The following is an 18,614-nucleotide window of genomic DNA, read 5'->3' as shown; positions in this document are numbered from 1 at the left end:
TGTAGTCTCTTGGTGTGCTATTGTCATTTAATTAACTGCATTCCACTATTATTGTTTTATTTATGGTAACAATTTTGTAGTATTGTATTCAGCAATGCAATATGTGTAACCCCACTTTCAATAGTTGAATGAAGGGACTGATATTTAGTATTTCATTGATTCATGGTGCAAACTGTTTTTCAGGAAGGTCAGATTTGGATTCCAAACCAATTTTGACAGTCATTTATAAGATTTATTTTTAATTTTAGAGACGTGCATAACTTTTCCACTCCTTATTTCCTGGCGGTTCAATTTACAGCCAATTAGCCCCTCCCTCTGTGAACCAATGAATAATATATTTTATAGCCCTTGCCCTCCCTCTACCCCCATCACCTTCTCTACATGTAGAACTCAGGAGCCGTCAGGAAAATGCAAATAATATCTGTTTGTATTAAATCATGAAGGCTCTTCACATTCTCTTGAACCATGGCTGCACCACCACCGTAAAATAGCAGCCTGTACATTGTCCTGTCTCCAATTATTGTAACTCAGAATTAGATTATGCCAGTCCACAGTGTGATGCAGGGATAGTCCAGTGCACACTGTTCAACACTGGCAGACTTAGCTCTGCCTGTATTGAACTTCCAATGTAGTACAAACTGTGTGTGCACTCATGACCCTGGGTTCAACTGCAATCCAGGTGGACAGTGGAGTGCGAGAAACAGCTAAATCCTACTGCCCTGTTTCGAGCTGCCTTGCCACTCGTCTTGGTACATACATGCTGTATAAGCATCTACAAGGTACTCCTTTAAAGAAATTGGGCTGTTCTGAGGAATTTTGCGAGCTGTCAGCAATCCCATGGCCAAAATTGGTGGTAAGGTAATTGGTGAGTCGATATGGAAGCTGAATCTGTGAGTCGTAATGTTATAGTGATGACATACCTTTTGCACCATGGAGCTGGGAGACGAAAGGCATTTGATCAGTCAAGGACAGGAGTCACACAACTCCATAAAGCACTACAACTCCTTAAAGCAAACAAGAGGTCCAGAGGAACATGTTGTAAACTCTGGATCTAAGTCATAAACAAAGATTGTGAATAGTTGAAGGGCCAGATTTAATCCTTGCAAATATTTTTTTTAAAAATAATAAAAATACAACTTAGTAATAAAATAAATTACACTAATTTTCCATAGCCTTCAGGCCAAAATTCCATTTCTTGTGATACAGTTATGAAGTGATTCACTTTGGAAGGTTGAACTTAAAGGCAAAATACAGGGCTAATGGCAGGATTCCTAGCAGTGTGGAAGAACAGAGGGATCTTGGGGTGAACATCTGTAGATTCCTCCAATTTGTAGTGCAAGGTGATAGGGTTGTTAAGAAGGGATGGCAGTTGAGGCAGATATGTTACAGACATTTAAGAAACACTTAGATGGGCATATGGATGATAGAAAAATTAGGGCTATGTAGGAGGAAAGGGTTAGATTGATCTTAGAATAGGCTAAGGTGTCAACACAACTTATAAACTGAAGAAAATAAAAACACAAAATGCTGGCAGAACTCAGCAGGCCAGACAGCATCTATGGGAGGAGGTAGTGACGACATTTCGGGCGGAAACCCTTCATCAGGAGTGAAGTAACACGGGATGGTGGAGAGGGGATAAGAAGTGGGGGGAGGGATGAAGTAGAGAGCTGGAAAGTGATAGGCTGGAGGGAAATGGGCTGGGGGAAGGTGGAGAATTATGGGAAATAAAAGAGCAAGAAAGGTAGGGCTGGGGGGGAGAATATAGTGAGGGGGGAAAAGAGAGAAAGAGAACCAGACTAAAATTATAGATAGGGATGGGGTAAGGGGGGGCAGGGGTATCAACGGAGGTCTGTGAGTTGGATGTTCATGCCGGCAGGTAGGAGGTTACCTAGGCGGGAGATAAGGTATTGCTCCATCGACCTGCGTGTGGCCTCATCTTGACGTTAGAGGAGGCCATGGACAGATATGTCGGAGTGGGAGTGGTCTGTGGAATTGAAGTGTGTGACCACAGGGAGAACCTGCCACTGCTGGCGGATTGAGCGCCGGTGTACGGCGAAACGGTCTCCCAGTCTGCGGCGGGTATCCCCAATGTATATATGACCCCATCGGGAGCACCGGCTACAGTATATCACTCCAGTTGACTCGCAGGTGAAGTGGTTCCTCACCTGAAAGGACTGTCTGGGGCCTGGGATGGTGGTGAGGGAAGAAGTGTGGGGGCAGGTGTAGCACTTCTTCCGTTTGCAGGGATGAATGCCCGAAGGGAGGTCGGTGGGGAGGGATAGGGGAGATGAATGGACAAGGGAGTTGCATAGGAAGCGATCCGTCATGAATGACTTCATCTCGGCAAAGAAGATTGAAGCATCGAGGTGAATGCAGAGAGGTCAGTGATAGCTTGGCCCGAGATGGTCAGCAGCGTTTGGACTTAGGTCGGTGGCATTGGTATCCAGGCCGGCGGTCAGTATACGGAAGGACTGAGTTTGCATGGCTGCTCTCCACGTATGGAGCAAAATGGGATTTCCCCATATCCTGAGATTCATGTGATTATCGGACTGTACTTTTTGTTAGTTTCCTTTAGCTTTTCGGTGTTTTCTTGTGGATGATTAGCGGGTGGGTGATTTGTTAATTTTTTTGTGTGTAAGAGGTAGTGGGGGCGGTTGGTGCTACTGTCACTTCTGTAAGTGAGGGGGCCAGGGATAGTTATGTGTAGACAGTCATTGATATTGTGGCTTTTTTGCTGTGGGTGAGGGGGGAATTTTGGGGTCTGCAAGTTTTGTTTCTTTTTCGTGCTGATTGGGGGAGGGGAGTTGATGTCCTTAATCCATACCCATGGTCTTTCTGTATTTAATGACTATCTGGAGTAGACAAATATCAAAGTTGTATCATAATGCATACTTTGACAGTAAAATGAACCTTTGAACTTAGCTGTGAGCAGCTGAAAGTTGGTAGTTCCCTTTGTTACTGAGAGTCACAGATAGCATGAGAAAAATCAGCTTTGATTTTTCTTTTTCCATAGGTGCTGTGACATCTAGTATTTCCTGTGTTTCATATTGCCCAGCTCTTCTTTGCAATGCTATTAACTGGCATTCTCTTGCCTAAAAAGTGGTAAATTGATGTTTTCTACTTATTGTTGCAGTTCTTCCTATTCTTCTTTCGCACTTCAAAGCAATAAGTTAAAGTTGCTGCATCATTAAACAGAGAGGACTAACCAAAGTTAAGACCGTAAGACATAGCAGAATTAGGCCAGTTGGCCTATCAAGTCTGTTCCGCCATTCAGTCATGACTGGAACATTTTTCCCCCACTCTCGGCCTTCTCCCCATAACCTTTGATGCTGTGGTGAATCAATAACCTATCAATCTCTGTCTTAAATACACCCAACGACCTGGCCTCCACAGCTGCCTGTGGTAACAAATTCCACAAATTCACCACCTTCTGACTAAAGAAATTTCTTTGCATCTCTGTCTTAAATGGATGCCTCTCTAGGACAAGAGGGCACAGCCTCAGGTAGACTCCCCCACCATGGGAAACATCCTTTCCACTTCTACTCTGTCTAGACCTTTTAATATTTGAAAGGTTTCATTGAGATCTTACCCCCGCCATCTATTCTAAATTCCATTGAGTACAGGCCGTGAGCCATCAAGCATTCCTCATTTGATAACCCATTCATTCCCACAATCATCTTTGTGAACCTCCTTTGAACCCTCTCCAGTGCCAGCACATCTCTTCTTAGATGAGGAGCCCAAAACTGTTCACAGTACTCAGGTAAGCACTCACTAGTGCTTTATAAAGCCTCAGCATCATATCTCTGCTCTTGTATTCTAGACCTCTTGAAATGAATGCTAACATTGCATTTGCATTCCTCACCACTGGCTTTACCGGCAAGTTAACCTTTTGGATGTTCTGGACAAAGATTCCCAATCCCTTTGTAACTCAGATTTTTGGATTTTCTTCCCATTTTAAAAAACAGGCAGCACATTTATTTCCACTACCAAAGTGCATGACAGTGTATTTTCCAACATTGTGTTTCATTTGCCACTTTATTGCCCATTCTCCTAATTTAAGTCCTTCTGCAACCTACCTGTTCCCTCAACACTACCTGCCCCTCCACCAATCTTCATATCATCTGCAAACTTGGCAACAAAGCATCCTCTTTATCTATCCTACTTGCAATCTTATCAAAAAATTCCATCAGGTTTGTCAGAAAAGATTTTTGCTTAAGGAAGCCATGCTGTGTCCTATCTTGCCCTGTGTCACCAAGTACTCCGTAACCCCATGCATGAGAATTGAATCCAACATCTTCCCAATTACTAAGGTCAAGCGAACTGGTCTATAATTTCCTTTCTGTTACCTCCCTTCTTTTCTTAAAGAGTGGACCGACATTTGCAATTTTCCAGTCATCCTGAACTATGCCAGAGTCCAATGATTCTTGAAAGATCATTACTAATGCCTTCATTATCTCTACCACTACATCTCTCAGAACCCTATGGTGCAGTTCATCTGGTCCAGGTGACTTGTGTACCTTTAAGTCTTTCAGCCTTTTTATCACCACCTCCTTTGTAATAGTAACTGCAGTCACTTTTCTTCCCTCACACCCTTCAGCACCTGGCATACTGCTAGTGTCTTCCTCAATGAAGACTAATGCAAAATACTCATTTAGTTCATCTACCATCTCCTTGTCCCCATTGTTATTATTTCTCTGGCCTCATTTTCAAGCGGTCCTATATCCACTCTCATCTCAAAGCTTTTTCTGCCCACCTTGATATTGTCTGCTAGCTTGCTTTCATATTTCATCTTTTCCCTGCTAATGATTATTTTAGTTGCTTTCTGTAAATTTTTAAAAGCTTCCCAATCCTCTATCTTTCCACTGATTTTTGCTTTGTTGTATACCCTATCTTTTGCTTTTACATTGGCTTTGACTTCTCTTGTGAGCCACAGTTGTACTATTTTGAGTATTTCTTTGTTCTTGGAATACATCTATCCTGCACCTTCCTCATTTTTCCCAGAAACTCACACCATTGCTGCTCTGCTGTCATCCCTGCCAGCATCACCTTCCAGTTTACTTTGGCCAACGCCTCTCTCATACCACTGTAATTTCATTTACACCACTGAAATACTGCTACATCAGACTTTACTTTCTCTTTATCAAGTTTCAAGTAGAACTCAATCATACTGTGATCACGGCCTCCTAAGGGTTTCTTTACTTTAATCTCCCTAATCACATAAAACCCAATCCAGTACAGCTGTTCACTGTCTTGAGATCCATTAACAACCTGATTTTCCCAGTCTACTGTACCTGTTTGTTAAAATCTCCTATGACTATGTGCCTTTTCTATTACCTAATCTGTAGTCCACATCCAGCTACTGTTTGGACGCCTGTATGTAACTGTCATTGCAGTCCTTATACCCTTGTAGTTATTTAACTCAACCCATAAGGATTCCACATCTTCCAATCCTATGTCTCATCTTTCTCATGATTTGATGCCATCCTTTACCAGCAGAGCCACGCCATGTCACTCCCTCTGCCTACCTTCCTATTCCTCCAATACAGTGTATAGCCTTGGATATTCAGCTCCCAACTACAACCATTCTTCAGCCACAATTCAGTGATGGCCCACAACATCATACCCAACAATCTGTAAAAGTGCAACGCGATCATCCACCTTATTTCTTGTACTCTGTGCATTGAGAAATGACATTTTGAGTGCTGTATTTTCTACCCTTTTTGATTCTGCATTCCTACAATTTTGTCCTGACATCTCCCTGCCTGTTGTGATGGAAAATAACTGGTTCTTTGAGTCTCAACAGTAGAGGCCTGGACACACACAGTTTTAATAATAAGGAATTTATTTACAAGGGGAAGTCGGGTCAACACAAGCAACTACAATACACAGGAAGCGGTGTGGGGACAGGGTACAGTTACACAAACAAAGAACAAGGGAAAAGCACTACAACAGCTATCCCCCTTGACCTTGGATAGCTGCGGCTCCCTCACCAGGACCAACGATAGACCTTCCCAAGCATAAATCAATGCACTTACCTCCAATGTGGTGGTCTGTAAGAGAGGGCAAGCCAAGGGCAAGTCTCACCTTTTAAAGCATGGGGGTGGGCGAGATAATCCAATTAAGGTGACCAATAATTTAGGTGTGCATTGATTAGTTGGGAGGGACCAAATGTTGATTGGTATGTGGTGTGCCCTCCGACCAGCCAGGTGGCAGTGCGTCTGTCACGTGGCCCGTATCTCTGGATACACTGCCCTTCTTGACAGTATGACTGCACATTGTCTTTGCTTTTTTTTAAACCATCCCTCATATCCTGAGGCCCTTCACTCCGGGTTCCACCCCCCTCCCAACAACTCTAACAAACCTGCCTGCGAGAATATTGGTCCTCCTCAGGTTCAGGTGCAACTCTTCTCTTTTGGACAGGTCATATTCCCCCAGAAGAGATCCTAATGATCCAAGAACTTGAAACCCTGTCCCCTCCACCAGCTTCTCAGCCACACATTTATCTGCCAAATCATCCTGTTTCTACCCTCACTGGTGCATGACACAGGTAGCAATCCAGAAATTACTACCCGGGAGGTCCTGCTTCTCAGCTTTCTACCTAGTTCTCTAAATTCTCTCTTCAGGACCTGTTTGCTTTTCCTTCCTATGTCATTGGTATCAATATGTACCAAGACATCTGGCTGCTCTCCCTCCCCCACCAAAATGCTGTGGACGCGATCCAAGACGTCCTTACACTGGCACCTGGGAGGCAACATACCATCCAGGTGTCCTGCTCACATCCACAGAATCTCCTGTCAGTTTCTCTGACTGTTGAGTCCTATATCACCACCGCTCCACTCTACTCTCTCTTTCCCTTCTGCACCACGGACCCATGGTCTGTGCCAGTAACCTGATCTCCATGGCATTCCCCTGGGAGGTCATCCCCTCACAAAAGTATCCAAAATGGTGTACTTAATATTGAGGGGAATGGCCACAGGGGTGCTTTGCACTAATTGCCGATTCACCTTGACATTCCTTCTCCTGACCCAGCTAGCCACCTCCTGAAACTTAGGGGTGACTACTTCCCTGTAACTCCAATCGGTGATCTCCTCACTCTCCCGAGGGTCATCTAGCAGCTGCTCCAGATCCCTAACACAGTCTTCAAGGAGCTGCGGCTGGATGCACTTCACACAGCTGTAGTTCCCTGGGAGACTCTAGGTCTCCCAGGACTCCAACATCCACATGAAGAACACATGACGGCCATTTAAACAGCGCTAAGTACCTCTGACATTTTTTTTTAAAAGGGAAACTGAACAGAAACTTACCCAGACAACCTACTCAGAGCCAATGCTTTCTATGAGCCAAAGTTTGATACTCCCACTCTCACCACTGGCCCACTCCCAACCCTGCTTGTCCCTTCTGTGCTTTTATTTACTTCTCTCTGTGCTGCTCCTGCCACTGATTGGGCCATTGGAATGATACTGATCACCTGCGAAGCTCTCCTTTTAAAGAAGCACTGCCAACCTGTGAGAAGCTTCCTCTCTGTGCTGCTCCTGCTGCTGATTGGGCCGCCGGAATTAATTTAGAGCTATTTCAAAATCTTGTGCATGTTATAAATATAAAATTTGAAAAATAATTGATTTGTTTTAAAGGATATAAATTTGGTTAAAACAGTGCCACCAAACTCAGCTAACAGATAAATTAATGACTACCATAATCAAAGAGACAAATGGGAATAGAAGACCAAGTTTAGGCATGTCAAAAAAAAATGTGTTTGATCTCCTTTTCAATCTTTGATCTCCTGCTTACGTAAAGTTGAAGGAATATCAAAAGCATCATTTTGTTCAACAAAAAAATAACACTTTGAGGCCTTTGAATGCCACATTTCTGAAATTCTAAATCAGTTTTGTCTTCAGTAAATTATTTTGTAGTTCCTGATAAGTATTCTTAAGAAATGACTGAAATGAGTGATTGTTTTGAAACCAGTGATTAGATTTGTAGCTGGTTGGTTATTAACATTTTTGGAAGTAGGAAAAATACTAACAAAATCCATTTGAATGTTTACTTATGTTTCTTTCCCGATTCAGGTTGTTGCTCTTTGTACTTGTCCTGAACTGATTGATAGTCCTGACTTTCCTGCTGATGCAAAAGAGAGAGCCCAACGTATCTTACAGGATTGTGGAGGACATAGTCTAGGTACATCTGCTTATCCCTATTTGTGCTACTGTATTCACATTTAGGCAAGTGATGTTCAGGAACCCTGAGGTCATCAGTGAATAATGAGTATGAAGATTTATGGCAAATCTGTAGTGGAACTTTGTATGCTATTAAAGATCCAATTCGGAGTCCAATTTATTCCAAAGATCTATTCATGGGACAAGGAACAATTCTGATAATGGCTGTGCCCAGCTTTCAGTGTGTGCTACGTGAGTTTGATAAAGCAGGAAGCATTTTCCTGAATTATTTTTTTATGAGTACTAAACTTCCTCGAATTGTAAACTGGGCAGATACTGGCGCACCTTGGATTGTGTGGATGAATAGTTTACCATAGATATGGTTATCAATTAGAATGAAAGCTAACAGATAAAATGCTAAAACAGGATAAGTGATTTCTGCAGATAATCATCACTCAGCTATCATTTACCCAGACTTTGACAATCTCTCACAAATGAGTGAGCAGCAAGTTGGAGTCTACAGCCAACCCACTAATGAATGGACAATTAAACAGATATTTTTTGAATTCTGGCCAATTGACAAACAGATCAGAGCTAAGTAAGCACTTGTACTCGTATATCACCCTTTGGTTGACCTTTGAAAATGCAGAGGAAAAACAATCAACTAAGATGGTACATTATGTTCTAAAACAAGCTGCTTCTGTAAGTTATAAGTATCTTAGATGTTATTTGTACTTGATCTGTGAGCACAGGTAGAGAAGGAATAGTCTTGGGGTCTGAGCTTCCTTAAATTTTATCTACCGGTAATTAAATTTATGATGTAATATTAAACACCAACATTGATCACATGGAACTTTTTTTGTAAAAAATAATTTCAGGTTCTTACAGTGCAAGCCAGGGTCTGAATTGTATAAGACAAGATGTTGCAAAATATGTAGAGTCAAGAGATGGAGGAATTCCTGTAGATCCTAATAATATTTATATTACCACTGGAGCAAGTGATGGAATAATGGTATGTATATCAGTAGTTTAATGACCAACTTCTTTATTCATTAAAAGCAACACTAAATTGTTGTAACTAATTTTGGAACTGTTCTTCAAGTAAACTATATATAAATCAGTGTAGTTTTAGACTTTCTGAATTGTATGTCTTTTTTCCCCCCAGTCTGTTTTGAAACTCCTTTTGTCTGGAGAAGGCAGAATGCGAACTGGAGTAATGATTCCAATTCCACAGTATCCCCTGTACTCTGCAGCCATCTCAGAGCTAGGTGCTGTCCAAGTCAACTATTACCTGGATGAAGAAAATAATTGGGCTCTGGATAAAAGTGAATTGAAGCGAAGCTTGAACGAGGCCAAAGAATATTGCTTACCTAAAGTTCTTTGCATTATTAACCCCGGAAACCCTACTGGTACTTTACTTAACTATTTCAAAAATAAAATGCATGCTTATGTTTGAATACACTTAGATGCTTCACTAATAATGAAGAGTGACATTAAAAGAGCCTACTTGTTTTTAAGTAGATCATATTTTATTCATGGTGTTAGGTCAGTTGTAGCTCTTGTACTTCATGAGAGAAGTCTGTGGGTTCAAGTTCAGTTTCAAAACTGGAGCATCTAATCTAGGAGGTCACTTCAGAGTTGTACCTAGGGTGCTGCAACTCAGCAGTTTCCCCTTTTTAAATGACATTTGAAATAACTATTTATTCAAGCCATTCACGTGTACATTTATAAATCCATCCCAAGTTAATGAAAGACTGCATATAATGATAACACTGTTTGCTTCTAGGACAGATGAGATATTTCATCTGCTCTTCTAGTTTAATGACCATGCTGTTGTGAATGAGATTTATATCAAGCAGCATAGTGATGCAGCCATTAGTGCTGTTGTCTCACAGCTGCAAGCACTTGGGTTCACTCATGATCCTGGTCCAGTTTGCATCTTTCCATGATTGTGTACATTTTTTTTGTGGGTGCTCTGCTTCCTCACCTATCCTAAAGACATGCTGGTAGGTTAATTGCTTTACCAGTTGCATCTTGGAATAGATTAATAAGGAAAGGAATCAAAGGAGAGCCAATTCATGTGTGTACTTAAATTAGGTGTGAGGGAATGTGTGGTTAATGGCCAGCATGGAGTTGATATCCATTCAGCACCTACACCTGCCCTCTCACCATATCCATGATGCTCCACCAATCGGGAATCTATCAACTTCCACTTTAAATATACCCACAGACTTGTCTTCCACCGCAGTCTGTGGCACAGCATTCCACAGATTCATGACTCTAGCTAAAAAAAAAAAGTTCCTCCTTACTTCTGTTTGAAAAGGCCACCCCTCAGTTTTGAGACTGTGCCCTCTAGTTCTGGATACCCCCACCAGGCGAAACATCCTCTCCATATCCATCTTATGTAGTCCTTTCAACATTCGGTAGGCTTCAATGAGGTCCCCACGCATTCTTCTAAATTTCAGTGAGTACAGGCCCAAAACTGCCGAATGTTCCTCGTATGTTAACCCCTTCATTTCCAGAATCATCCTCGTGAACCTCCTCTGGACTCTCTCCAATGATAACACATCCTTTCAGAGATGAGGCCCAAAACTGTTGATAATACTCGAAGTGCGGTTTGACTATTCCCATTGAAATAAATGCCACATAGCATTTGTCTTCTTTACCAAGACTCAACCTGTGAATTAACCTTCTGGGAGTCTTGCACGAGGACCTTTAAGTCCCTTAGTACTTCTGATGTTTGAATTTTCTCCCCATTTAGATCATCGTCATCATCAGGTGCCATGCCCAGTTTGAGCTTTGACTGCCATGGCCCACACACTCCTGTTTCGGGTCAAGTGTATCAATTCATTGGTATTCATTTCCAGTTCTCTGGCAGCTGTCACCATCATCAATTGTATTTGCCTTCCACTTGCTTTCTTCCCTTCAATCTTTCCCATAATTACCACACATTCTAACTCCTCTTTCCTAATCACATGTCCAGTGAAGTTACATTGCCCCTTTTCATGATCTCATACATTATTTCCCTTTTTGTGCTTGCTCTGTTCATGACATCCTCATTAGATAATCGTTTCATCCATGATATTCTTTGCATCCTCCTCAAAAACCACATTCAGTTTGCCTAGTGCTTCAATTCGTTTCCTCATGCTACTAGATACTGTCCAACATTCTGAGCCATATAACATAACTAGGTAAACGTAATACTTCAGTGCTCTGAGGCGGGTTGTCATGCCTAGTTTAGTATTGGTGAGTATACTCTTCATTCTCATAAAGATGTCTTTTGCCATCCCATTCTTCTTTTGATGTCCATGTCGCACCCGCCATCTGATGTCACCCAGCTTCCTAAGTAGCAAAAGTTCTGTACTTGTTTTATGTCTTCCCCATTTATTCTCAGCCTGCAGGTAGGATTCTCCTTTTTGGATATCACCATACATTCTGTCTTTTGGCAATTGATAGATAGACCCATTTTTGCACTTTCTTCAATAACTATATCAATTAAGTTTTGTAGTTCTTCCTCTGTACTTGCAATTAACAGTGTCATCTGCATATATGAAATTATAATAGTCTACACTATTACTCCTTTTATCCAAAAATGCATTATCATACATTTCCCAGTACTGTATTCCATGTGCCACTTTTTTGTCCGTTCTTCCAATTTGTTGAAGCCCTGCTGCAATCTCATTGCTTCCTCAGAACTACCTACACCGCCACCCATCTACAGATCATCCACAAACTTTCCCACAAAGTCTTCATTTCCATTATCTAAATCATTGACAAACAATGTGAAAACTAGGGGACCGAATACTGACCCCTGATGAACACCACTAGTCACTGGCAGCCAACCAGAAAAGGTCCCTTTTATTCCCACTCTGCCTCCAGCTGTCAGCCTTTCCTCTATCCTTGCTAGTAACTTTCCTGTAACACCATAGTATCTTATCTTGTTAAGCAGCCTCATGTGAGGCCATTTATCAAATGCCTTCTGAAAATCTAAACAACATCCACTGCCTCTCCTTTGTCCACCCTGCTTGTTACTTCCTCAAAGAACTCTTAACAGATTTGTCAGACAAGAATTCCCCTTACAGAAACTACGCTGACTTTGACTTATTTTATCATTAGTCTGCAAGTACCCTGAAACCTCATCCTTTAATAATGGACTCCAACGCTTTTTCAACCACTGAAGTTAGACTAACTGGCCTATAACTTCCTCTCTTTTGTCTTCCTCCCTTCTTAAAGAGTGGAGTGACATTTGCAATTTTCCAGTCTTCTGGGACCATGTCAGAATTAAGTAATACTTGTAAAATCATGACCAAAGCATCTTTACCTCTTCAGCAACCTCTTTCAGGACTCTGGAATGCAGCCCATCTGATTCAAGTGACTTAACTACCTTAACACCTTTCAGTTTGCCTAGCATATTTTTCCTTTGTAATAGCAATGGCAATCACTCCTGCTCCCTGACACTCACAGACCTCTGGTATACAGCTAGTGTCTTCCACAGAATAGGTTCATCTGCTTTTTTGTAATTGACTACAGTTCTACTTTTAATACTATTATTCCAAGCAAACTCCAGACCCTGAGAGTTAATGTCTCCCTTTAAGTTAGTGGTTGATGCTTTGTTGCCACTCTTATTGAAAATCTTGGTCATGTTTCTGACTGTCGTGTCCTAGCTGTCCTTCCTCCAACGAAAGGTAGGTGTTTATTACAATGTTTGTGACATTGACTGAAGTCTAAAATGTGGCAGACAATTTGTGCACAGCAAGGCCTGGTAAAGGACAAGGTAATACTGCTGCAATTTGTTTAGTGATAATGATTTAATGATAAGCATGTTCCAGGCCATAATGATAAGCACTTCTCCAAGCTTATGAGATGACATCCCTTCTAAAAGGCTACATTTTCATAAATGTAGGATACCATCAGTATTTCACAGCACCGATCTAGGTCTGAAGCACTCTGGAATTCTTTGTGAATTTGAAAGAGAGGCTCCTAGGATGAGCTAATTGATGTTCTCGCTCCTCCTCCACCCTCCAACCAACCTTTCATATTTTCTTCCCCCCACCCCCCCCCCCATTACTAGCAGTTCATCCCGCAGTTATCTTACAGTCAGTTTGTCAAATCTGGTTGGAAAACAGAATTGGAAATTGATTGATGTCCTGCTGTTAAATGTAAGCACAACACAGATTTTCTGGATTTAGCCCTCTGACCCAGTCCCTGTTCTTGCTCTATGTAATTATGCATGTTATTGCACAAAAGTCCATCTAGAGGCTTCTATACCAACTGCTGTAAATGTTCTAGGGAAGTAAACAAGTTCAGAAAATCTCTCCAATTAAATGATCAATTGGCTATTTATACAGTACCACTGTTTTAAAAATTAGCTTGAGATGGATGAGTGAATTTACCAAAAGGGTGTAAGAAAATTCAGAATTGAAATTGTTCAAAGAAAATTGAATTTTTAAACAACCCCTTTTTTTAAATAAACACACAGGCCAAGTACAAAGCAAAAAATGTATTGAGAATGTGATTCGTTTCGCTTATGAAGAAAAACTCTTCCTTCTGGCTGATGAGGTGAGGTTTACTTCCGGAAATTAAATGTAGCATTATAATTTTGAGAGTCTGGCATATTCTCCGTGTATTGTTCAACAGTAAAATTGTATGCTTTATTTTCTGTATTCTAGGTTTATCAGGAAAATATATATTCAGAAGAATGTACATTTCACTCATTCAAGAAAGTACTGTATGAGATGGGTGTTGAGTACTTCAATACAGTGGAATTGGCCTCTTTTCATTCCACATCTAAAGGATACACAGGGGAGTAAGTATATTATAAACTGACTTTGAATTTTCAAAACAAAGTACAGTTGCATTGGGGTTAAATGGGAGACATGGGGACCAGTACCTTTTGGTGTACTGCCCCGAATAGCTGAAGTTTCATACAAATAGTTAAAAAAGGTCTAAAAATTACAAACTACCATTTAACTGAGTCCCAAATTATGTACTTAAATTAAATACAAAATGAATTAGATCATTACCAATATTTTTACAGCAGTTGAAAACTGTATTACTTCCTAATAGTTTCTGATGGAGGAATTCATCCAGTCTACAGTGAATTTTTATTGACTGTAAATGAAAAAAACCAGCACAATAAGTGCAAATATTGTGCAAATAATGGGCAGCCTTCATTGCCTTGCTTCATGAGTAGTGTTGTATTCCAACAATAAATTTCAGGTTCAAAATGATCAAAAATCACTTCTTCTAGAATCGGTGGTCTTTTGGCCCAAATCGATAACATGAGCATACGCAAATTGCACTACAGGCAGTTCCCGGGTTACGTACGCGTTCTGTTCCTGAGTCCATCTTTAAGTCGGATTTGTACGTAAGTCAGAACAAGTACATCCAGTATTATTTAGCGTCAGTTAGTCAAACATTTGTCTTAGTATTTAGTATATATTTTACCATTCTATGCATATAAAACTCTTAAGAAATGTATGTATTCCAATAATTAAACCACTACGTTGCTTAGTAATAATTGTAGCTTTCATCAGGGCAGGGCTTTTCACATGCTCCATTATTCTCACTTTATCCTTTAAAATTGTTCCGATCGTTGACCGACTATAGTCTAACGCTTTTCCAATGACTGACGGCCTTTTACCTCTTTCCAAACATTTTATTATTTCCACTTTATTTTCAATCGCAATTGCTTCCCGTCAATGGAACAGAAACACTGCGGGCGGCGGGTCCCAACCTCCACTGGCTCCCGAGGTCCACTGGGTCCTAAGGACCACCACACTGAGGCAGGTTAAATGGGACAAGTGGGGTCTGTGCTGTGTTTGGGTACTGTATTTGATCCTCCACAATATTCCACGTGGGAATTTAAACTGGAGGTGGCAGTGTTTTTTTTACAAGGTTGAGTTGCGAGCTCGACATCAACCCGGCACGGGAGCAGTCTGTCACTGAATTTAACTCAGGAACCTCTGTTCTCCAGCCTGACGCTGATCTCACTGCGCCACCAGCCGACCAGAACAGTGGGGGGTGGGGTGGTGGTCAGGGTGAATCTTGCTAAGAAAAATTTAAGCCAAATACAAAGTTACACACTCAACACAGTGTCAACGGCAACAACTTAAAATGGCGGATGGCGTTCTCCTTCCTCAGTTTGTAAGTACGAGTTGTCCGTAAGTCAAACGTTCGTAACTCGGGGACTACCTGTATTTAAAAACTCTTCACTCTAAGCACGGTGTAGTTTCTAATAGCTACACATGTGCACATGACGGATGCTAATTAGAAACTCTTTGGCAATAGTCTCCCGTTTCATTTAAGTGGCATAGTATTCCATATAAACAGGGAATTCCAGTTATTTAAACAATTTTAGTGGCGAGGCAATCAAGAATAAGGGGTACAATTTTATGCACTCGGTGGCCACTTAATTAGGTACAGCAGTGGCATTCAGTGTGGTTTTCTGTTGCTGTAGCCCATCCATTTCAAAGTTCAACACATTGTATATTCAGAGATGCTCTTCTGCACACCACTGTTTTAATGTGTGGTTATTTGAGCTTCTGTCGCTTCCTATCAGCTTGAATCAGTCAGTCCGTTCTCCTCTGAACTCTCTCATTATCAAGGCATTTTCACCCAGAGAGCTACCACATCATTCTGTGTAAACTTGAAAACTGTGTATGAAAATCCCAGGAAATCAGCAGTTCCTGAGATGCTCAGACCACCCTATCTGACACCAGCAATTGTTCTACGATCAAAGTCATTTAGATCTTCTCCATTCTGATATTTGGTCTGAACAGATGAACCTCTTGACAATATCTGCTTGCTTTTATGCATTGAGTTGCTGCTACACTATTTGACTGATTAGATATTTACATTAATGAGCAAGTGCACCTAATAGAGTGGCCACTGAGTTGACAGCCAGTACCCTTTTCCCAGGGCAGAAATGGCTAATACGAGAGGGCATCATTTTAAGGTGATTGGAGGAAAGTATAGGGAGAATGTCAAATGTTGGTTTTTACACAATTAGTCGTAGGTACGTGGAATGCCCTGCCAGGGGTAGTGGTAGAAGCAGATACATTAGGGACTCTTAGGTGGACACATGGATAAAAGTAAATTGGAAGGCTATGAAGGAGGGAAGCTTTAGGTTAATCTTGGAGTAGGTTTAAAGGTCGGCACACCATTATGGGCCAAAGGGCCTGTATTGTGCTCTGCTGTACTGTTCCATGTTCTCCCTCTTCCCATTAAGTAGAACATATCACCAGACTCCAGCTTCTATCCCACTGTTCTAAGATGATGGAATGGTGCTCTAGTACAACAGGGCGAAGTCTTGACTTCACAATCTACTTTGTTACGGCCTTACACCTTATTGTTTACTTTCACTACACTTTCTCTGTAACTGTAACACTTTATTCTGCACTTTGTTATTGTTTGTGCATAAACTATCTCATTACACTGTTGTAATGAAGTGATCTGAATAGACTAAATGAAAAACCAGTTTTTCACTGCGCTTTGGTATAAATGACAATAATAAACCAATTTACGAACTTATACAGTTCTGCTTCATAATAACTGGGCTTTCCCCACCTTGATTTGAATTTAGTCATTAAAATAATTTTCTTGTCTAGCATACATATTTAGAGCAAATGTCCTGATTCATTTTCCTAATAATTAGCAAAGATTCTTTGGGAAACTAAGAGTAACATCTTTGTAGATCCCTTGTACTCACTCATTGGTTTATGTTTTGTATAATTCAATAAAAGCATGACAATACCTAGGAGTCACTGAACTATCGGGACATAGACATTACATTATCCTAATCTTACCAGACATTTGTATGATACTTAGCTTGTGAAACCTAATAAAATGCACAAAAGTGAAAAGTTAGTTGTTTTGACCTTCCAGAACCCTGAAAATGATGTGACTTTAGTACTCATTCTAACTCAGCATAAACTGATGATTGAATTAGTGGTGTCTGATATCTGACTCACTTTCACGTTGCATCACCAAGCTTTTTTTTCCTTATGAAGAATTTATCTTCTGTTTTTAACTTAAGTATTCTTTTTAAAAATATTTTGCCTTCCAAGGTTTTGAAATGTTTGTTGCTGATTTATCCTGAAGATTTGGTATCAAAATATGTTTTATGGTATGACTAATACCATTTGTGTCGAGAAAGTTAATTTTTTGTTTTGTGACTGTTTAGGTGTTTATATTATTTATCCTTAAAGTAAGCTTCTTACCAAACTTTTCTGTTTTTTTAGGTGTGGATTTAGAGGTGGCTATATGGAAGTTATCAACATGGACCCTGAGGTTAAGGCTCATTTTGAAAAACTGCTCTCAGTTCGTCTGTGTCCCCCTGTTCCAGGGCAAGTAGCCATGGATGTTGTGGTAAATCCTCCAAAGCCTGGAGAGGAATCTTACAAAACATTTAAAATGGTTCGTCTGCTTTATGACTATCCTTGCACTGCCTCTATTCTTTTCTATTATTAGTCATTTGCTTAAAATAACATGCACTTTTTCTATTTCAAAATGTTGAAGAAGTCACTACATGTTGAAAATGAGAAAATTTGCCAATAAATTTGGACTCCTATTAGCTATCATCCTTTAACATAATACCATGCAGGCTTTTATCTGTGTAATTTTTCAATCACTTAGCAAGATGCATGATTCAGTAGATCTTGTTGACATTGGCACTATTAAGGATATGCTCCATGATAAATGAGACTTTACTAGAATCCATAGATCTCAAACAATTTCTAATCACAATGTGCTTCAGCATCTTAAACTGCAAAGCAGAAAAACAATTATTTCAAGTTTTTCTTTCTCTCCATAAAATTGATTGTTCTGTTAGAAAACTATCTAAAGATACAGGATATGGTAGCATTGTGACTGAGTCAATGCATCAGCTAGAATTTTAAGACCATAAAACACAGGAGCAGAATTGGGCCATTTGGCCCATCGAGTGTGCTCCACCATTTCATTATGACTGATTTATTATCCCTCACAACCACATTCTCCTACCTTCTCCCCATAACCTTTGACACCCTACCAATTATGAACCTAGCAACCTCTGCCTGAAATACTCAATGACTTGGCTTCCGCTGTCATCCATTACAATGAATTCCACAGATTCACCATCCTCTGGCTAAAGAAATTCCTTCTCATCTCTGTTCTAAATGGATGTTCCTCTACTCTGAGGCTGTGCCTTCTGGTCCTAGATTCATCCATTATAGGAAACATACTTTCCACATCATTCTGTTGAAGCCTTTCAATATTGGATAGGTTTCGATGAGATCCCCACTAGTTCTTCTAAACTTAAGTAAGTACAGGCCTAGAGCCATCAAACACTTCATTCCTCCTATAGACCCTTTCCAACACCAGCACATCATTTCTTAGGTAAGGGGTCCAAAATTACTCAAGTGCAGTCTGACCAGTGCCTTATGAAGCCTCAGCATCACATCCTTGCTCTTGTATTCTAGT

The 18,614-nt window shown here is 40.7% G+C and overlaps 1 protein-coding gene across 1 annotated transcript in view; it reads left to right on the top strand.

Annotated features, from left to right (window-relative positions):
* Positions 1-18,614, top strand: part of gpt2 (glutamic pyruvate transaminase (alanine aminotransferase) 2) — a 57,583-nt gene that overhangs the window by 31,781 nt on the left and 7,188 nt on the right. The window contains exons 3-8 of the mRNA XM_073070081.1: positions 8,067-8,175; positions 9,032-9,165; positions 9,319-9,562; positions 13,633-13,712; positions 13,823-13,959; positions 17,396-17,570. Coding sequence (XP_072926182.1) covers positions 8,067-8,175; positions 9,032-9,165; positions 9,319-9,562; positions 13,633-13,712; positions 13,823-13,959; positions 17,396-17,570 — 879 coding nt within the window. The remainder of the gene's footprint in view (positions 1-8,066; positions 8,176-9,031; positions 9,166-9,318; positions 9,563-13,632; positions 13,713-13,822; positions 13,960-17,395; positions 17,571-18,614) is intronic.

Source organism: Hemitrygon akajei, chromosome 17 (assembly GCF_048418815.1).
Source record: "Hemitrygon akajei chromosome 17, sHemAka1.3, whole genome shotgun sequence".
NCBI classification, from domain to species: Eukaryota; Metazoa; Chordata; class Chondrichthyes; order Myliobatiformes; family Dasyatidae; genus Hemitrygon; species Hemitrygon akajei.
This window is presented reverse-complemented; position numbering and strand designations above follow the sequence as displayed.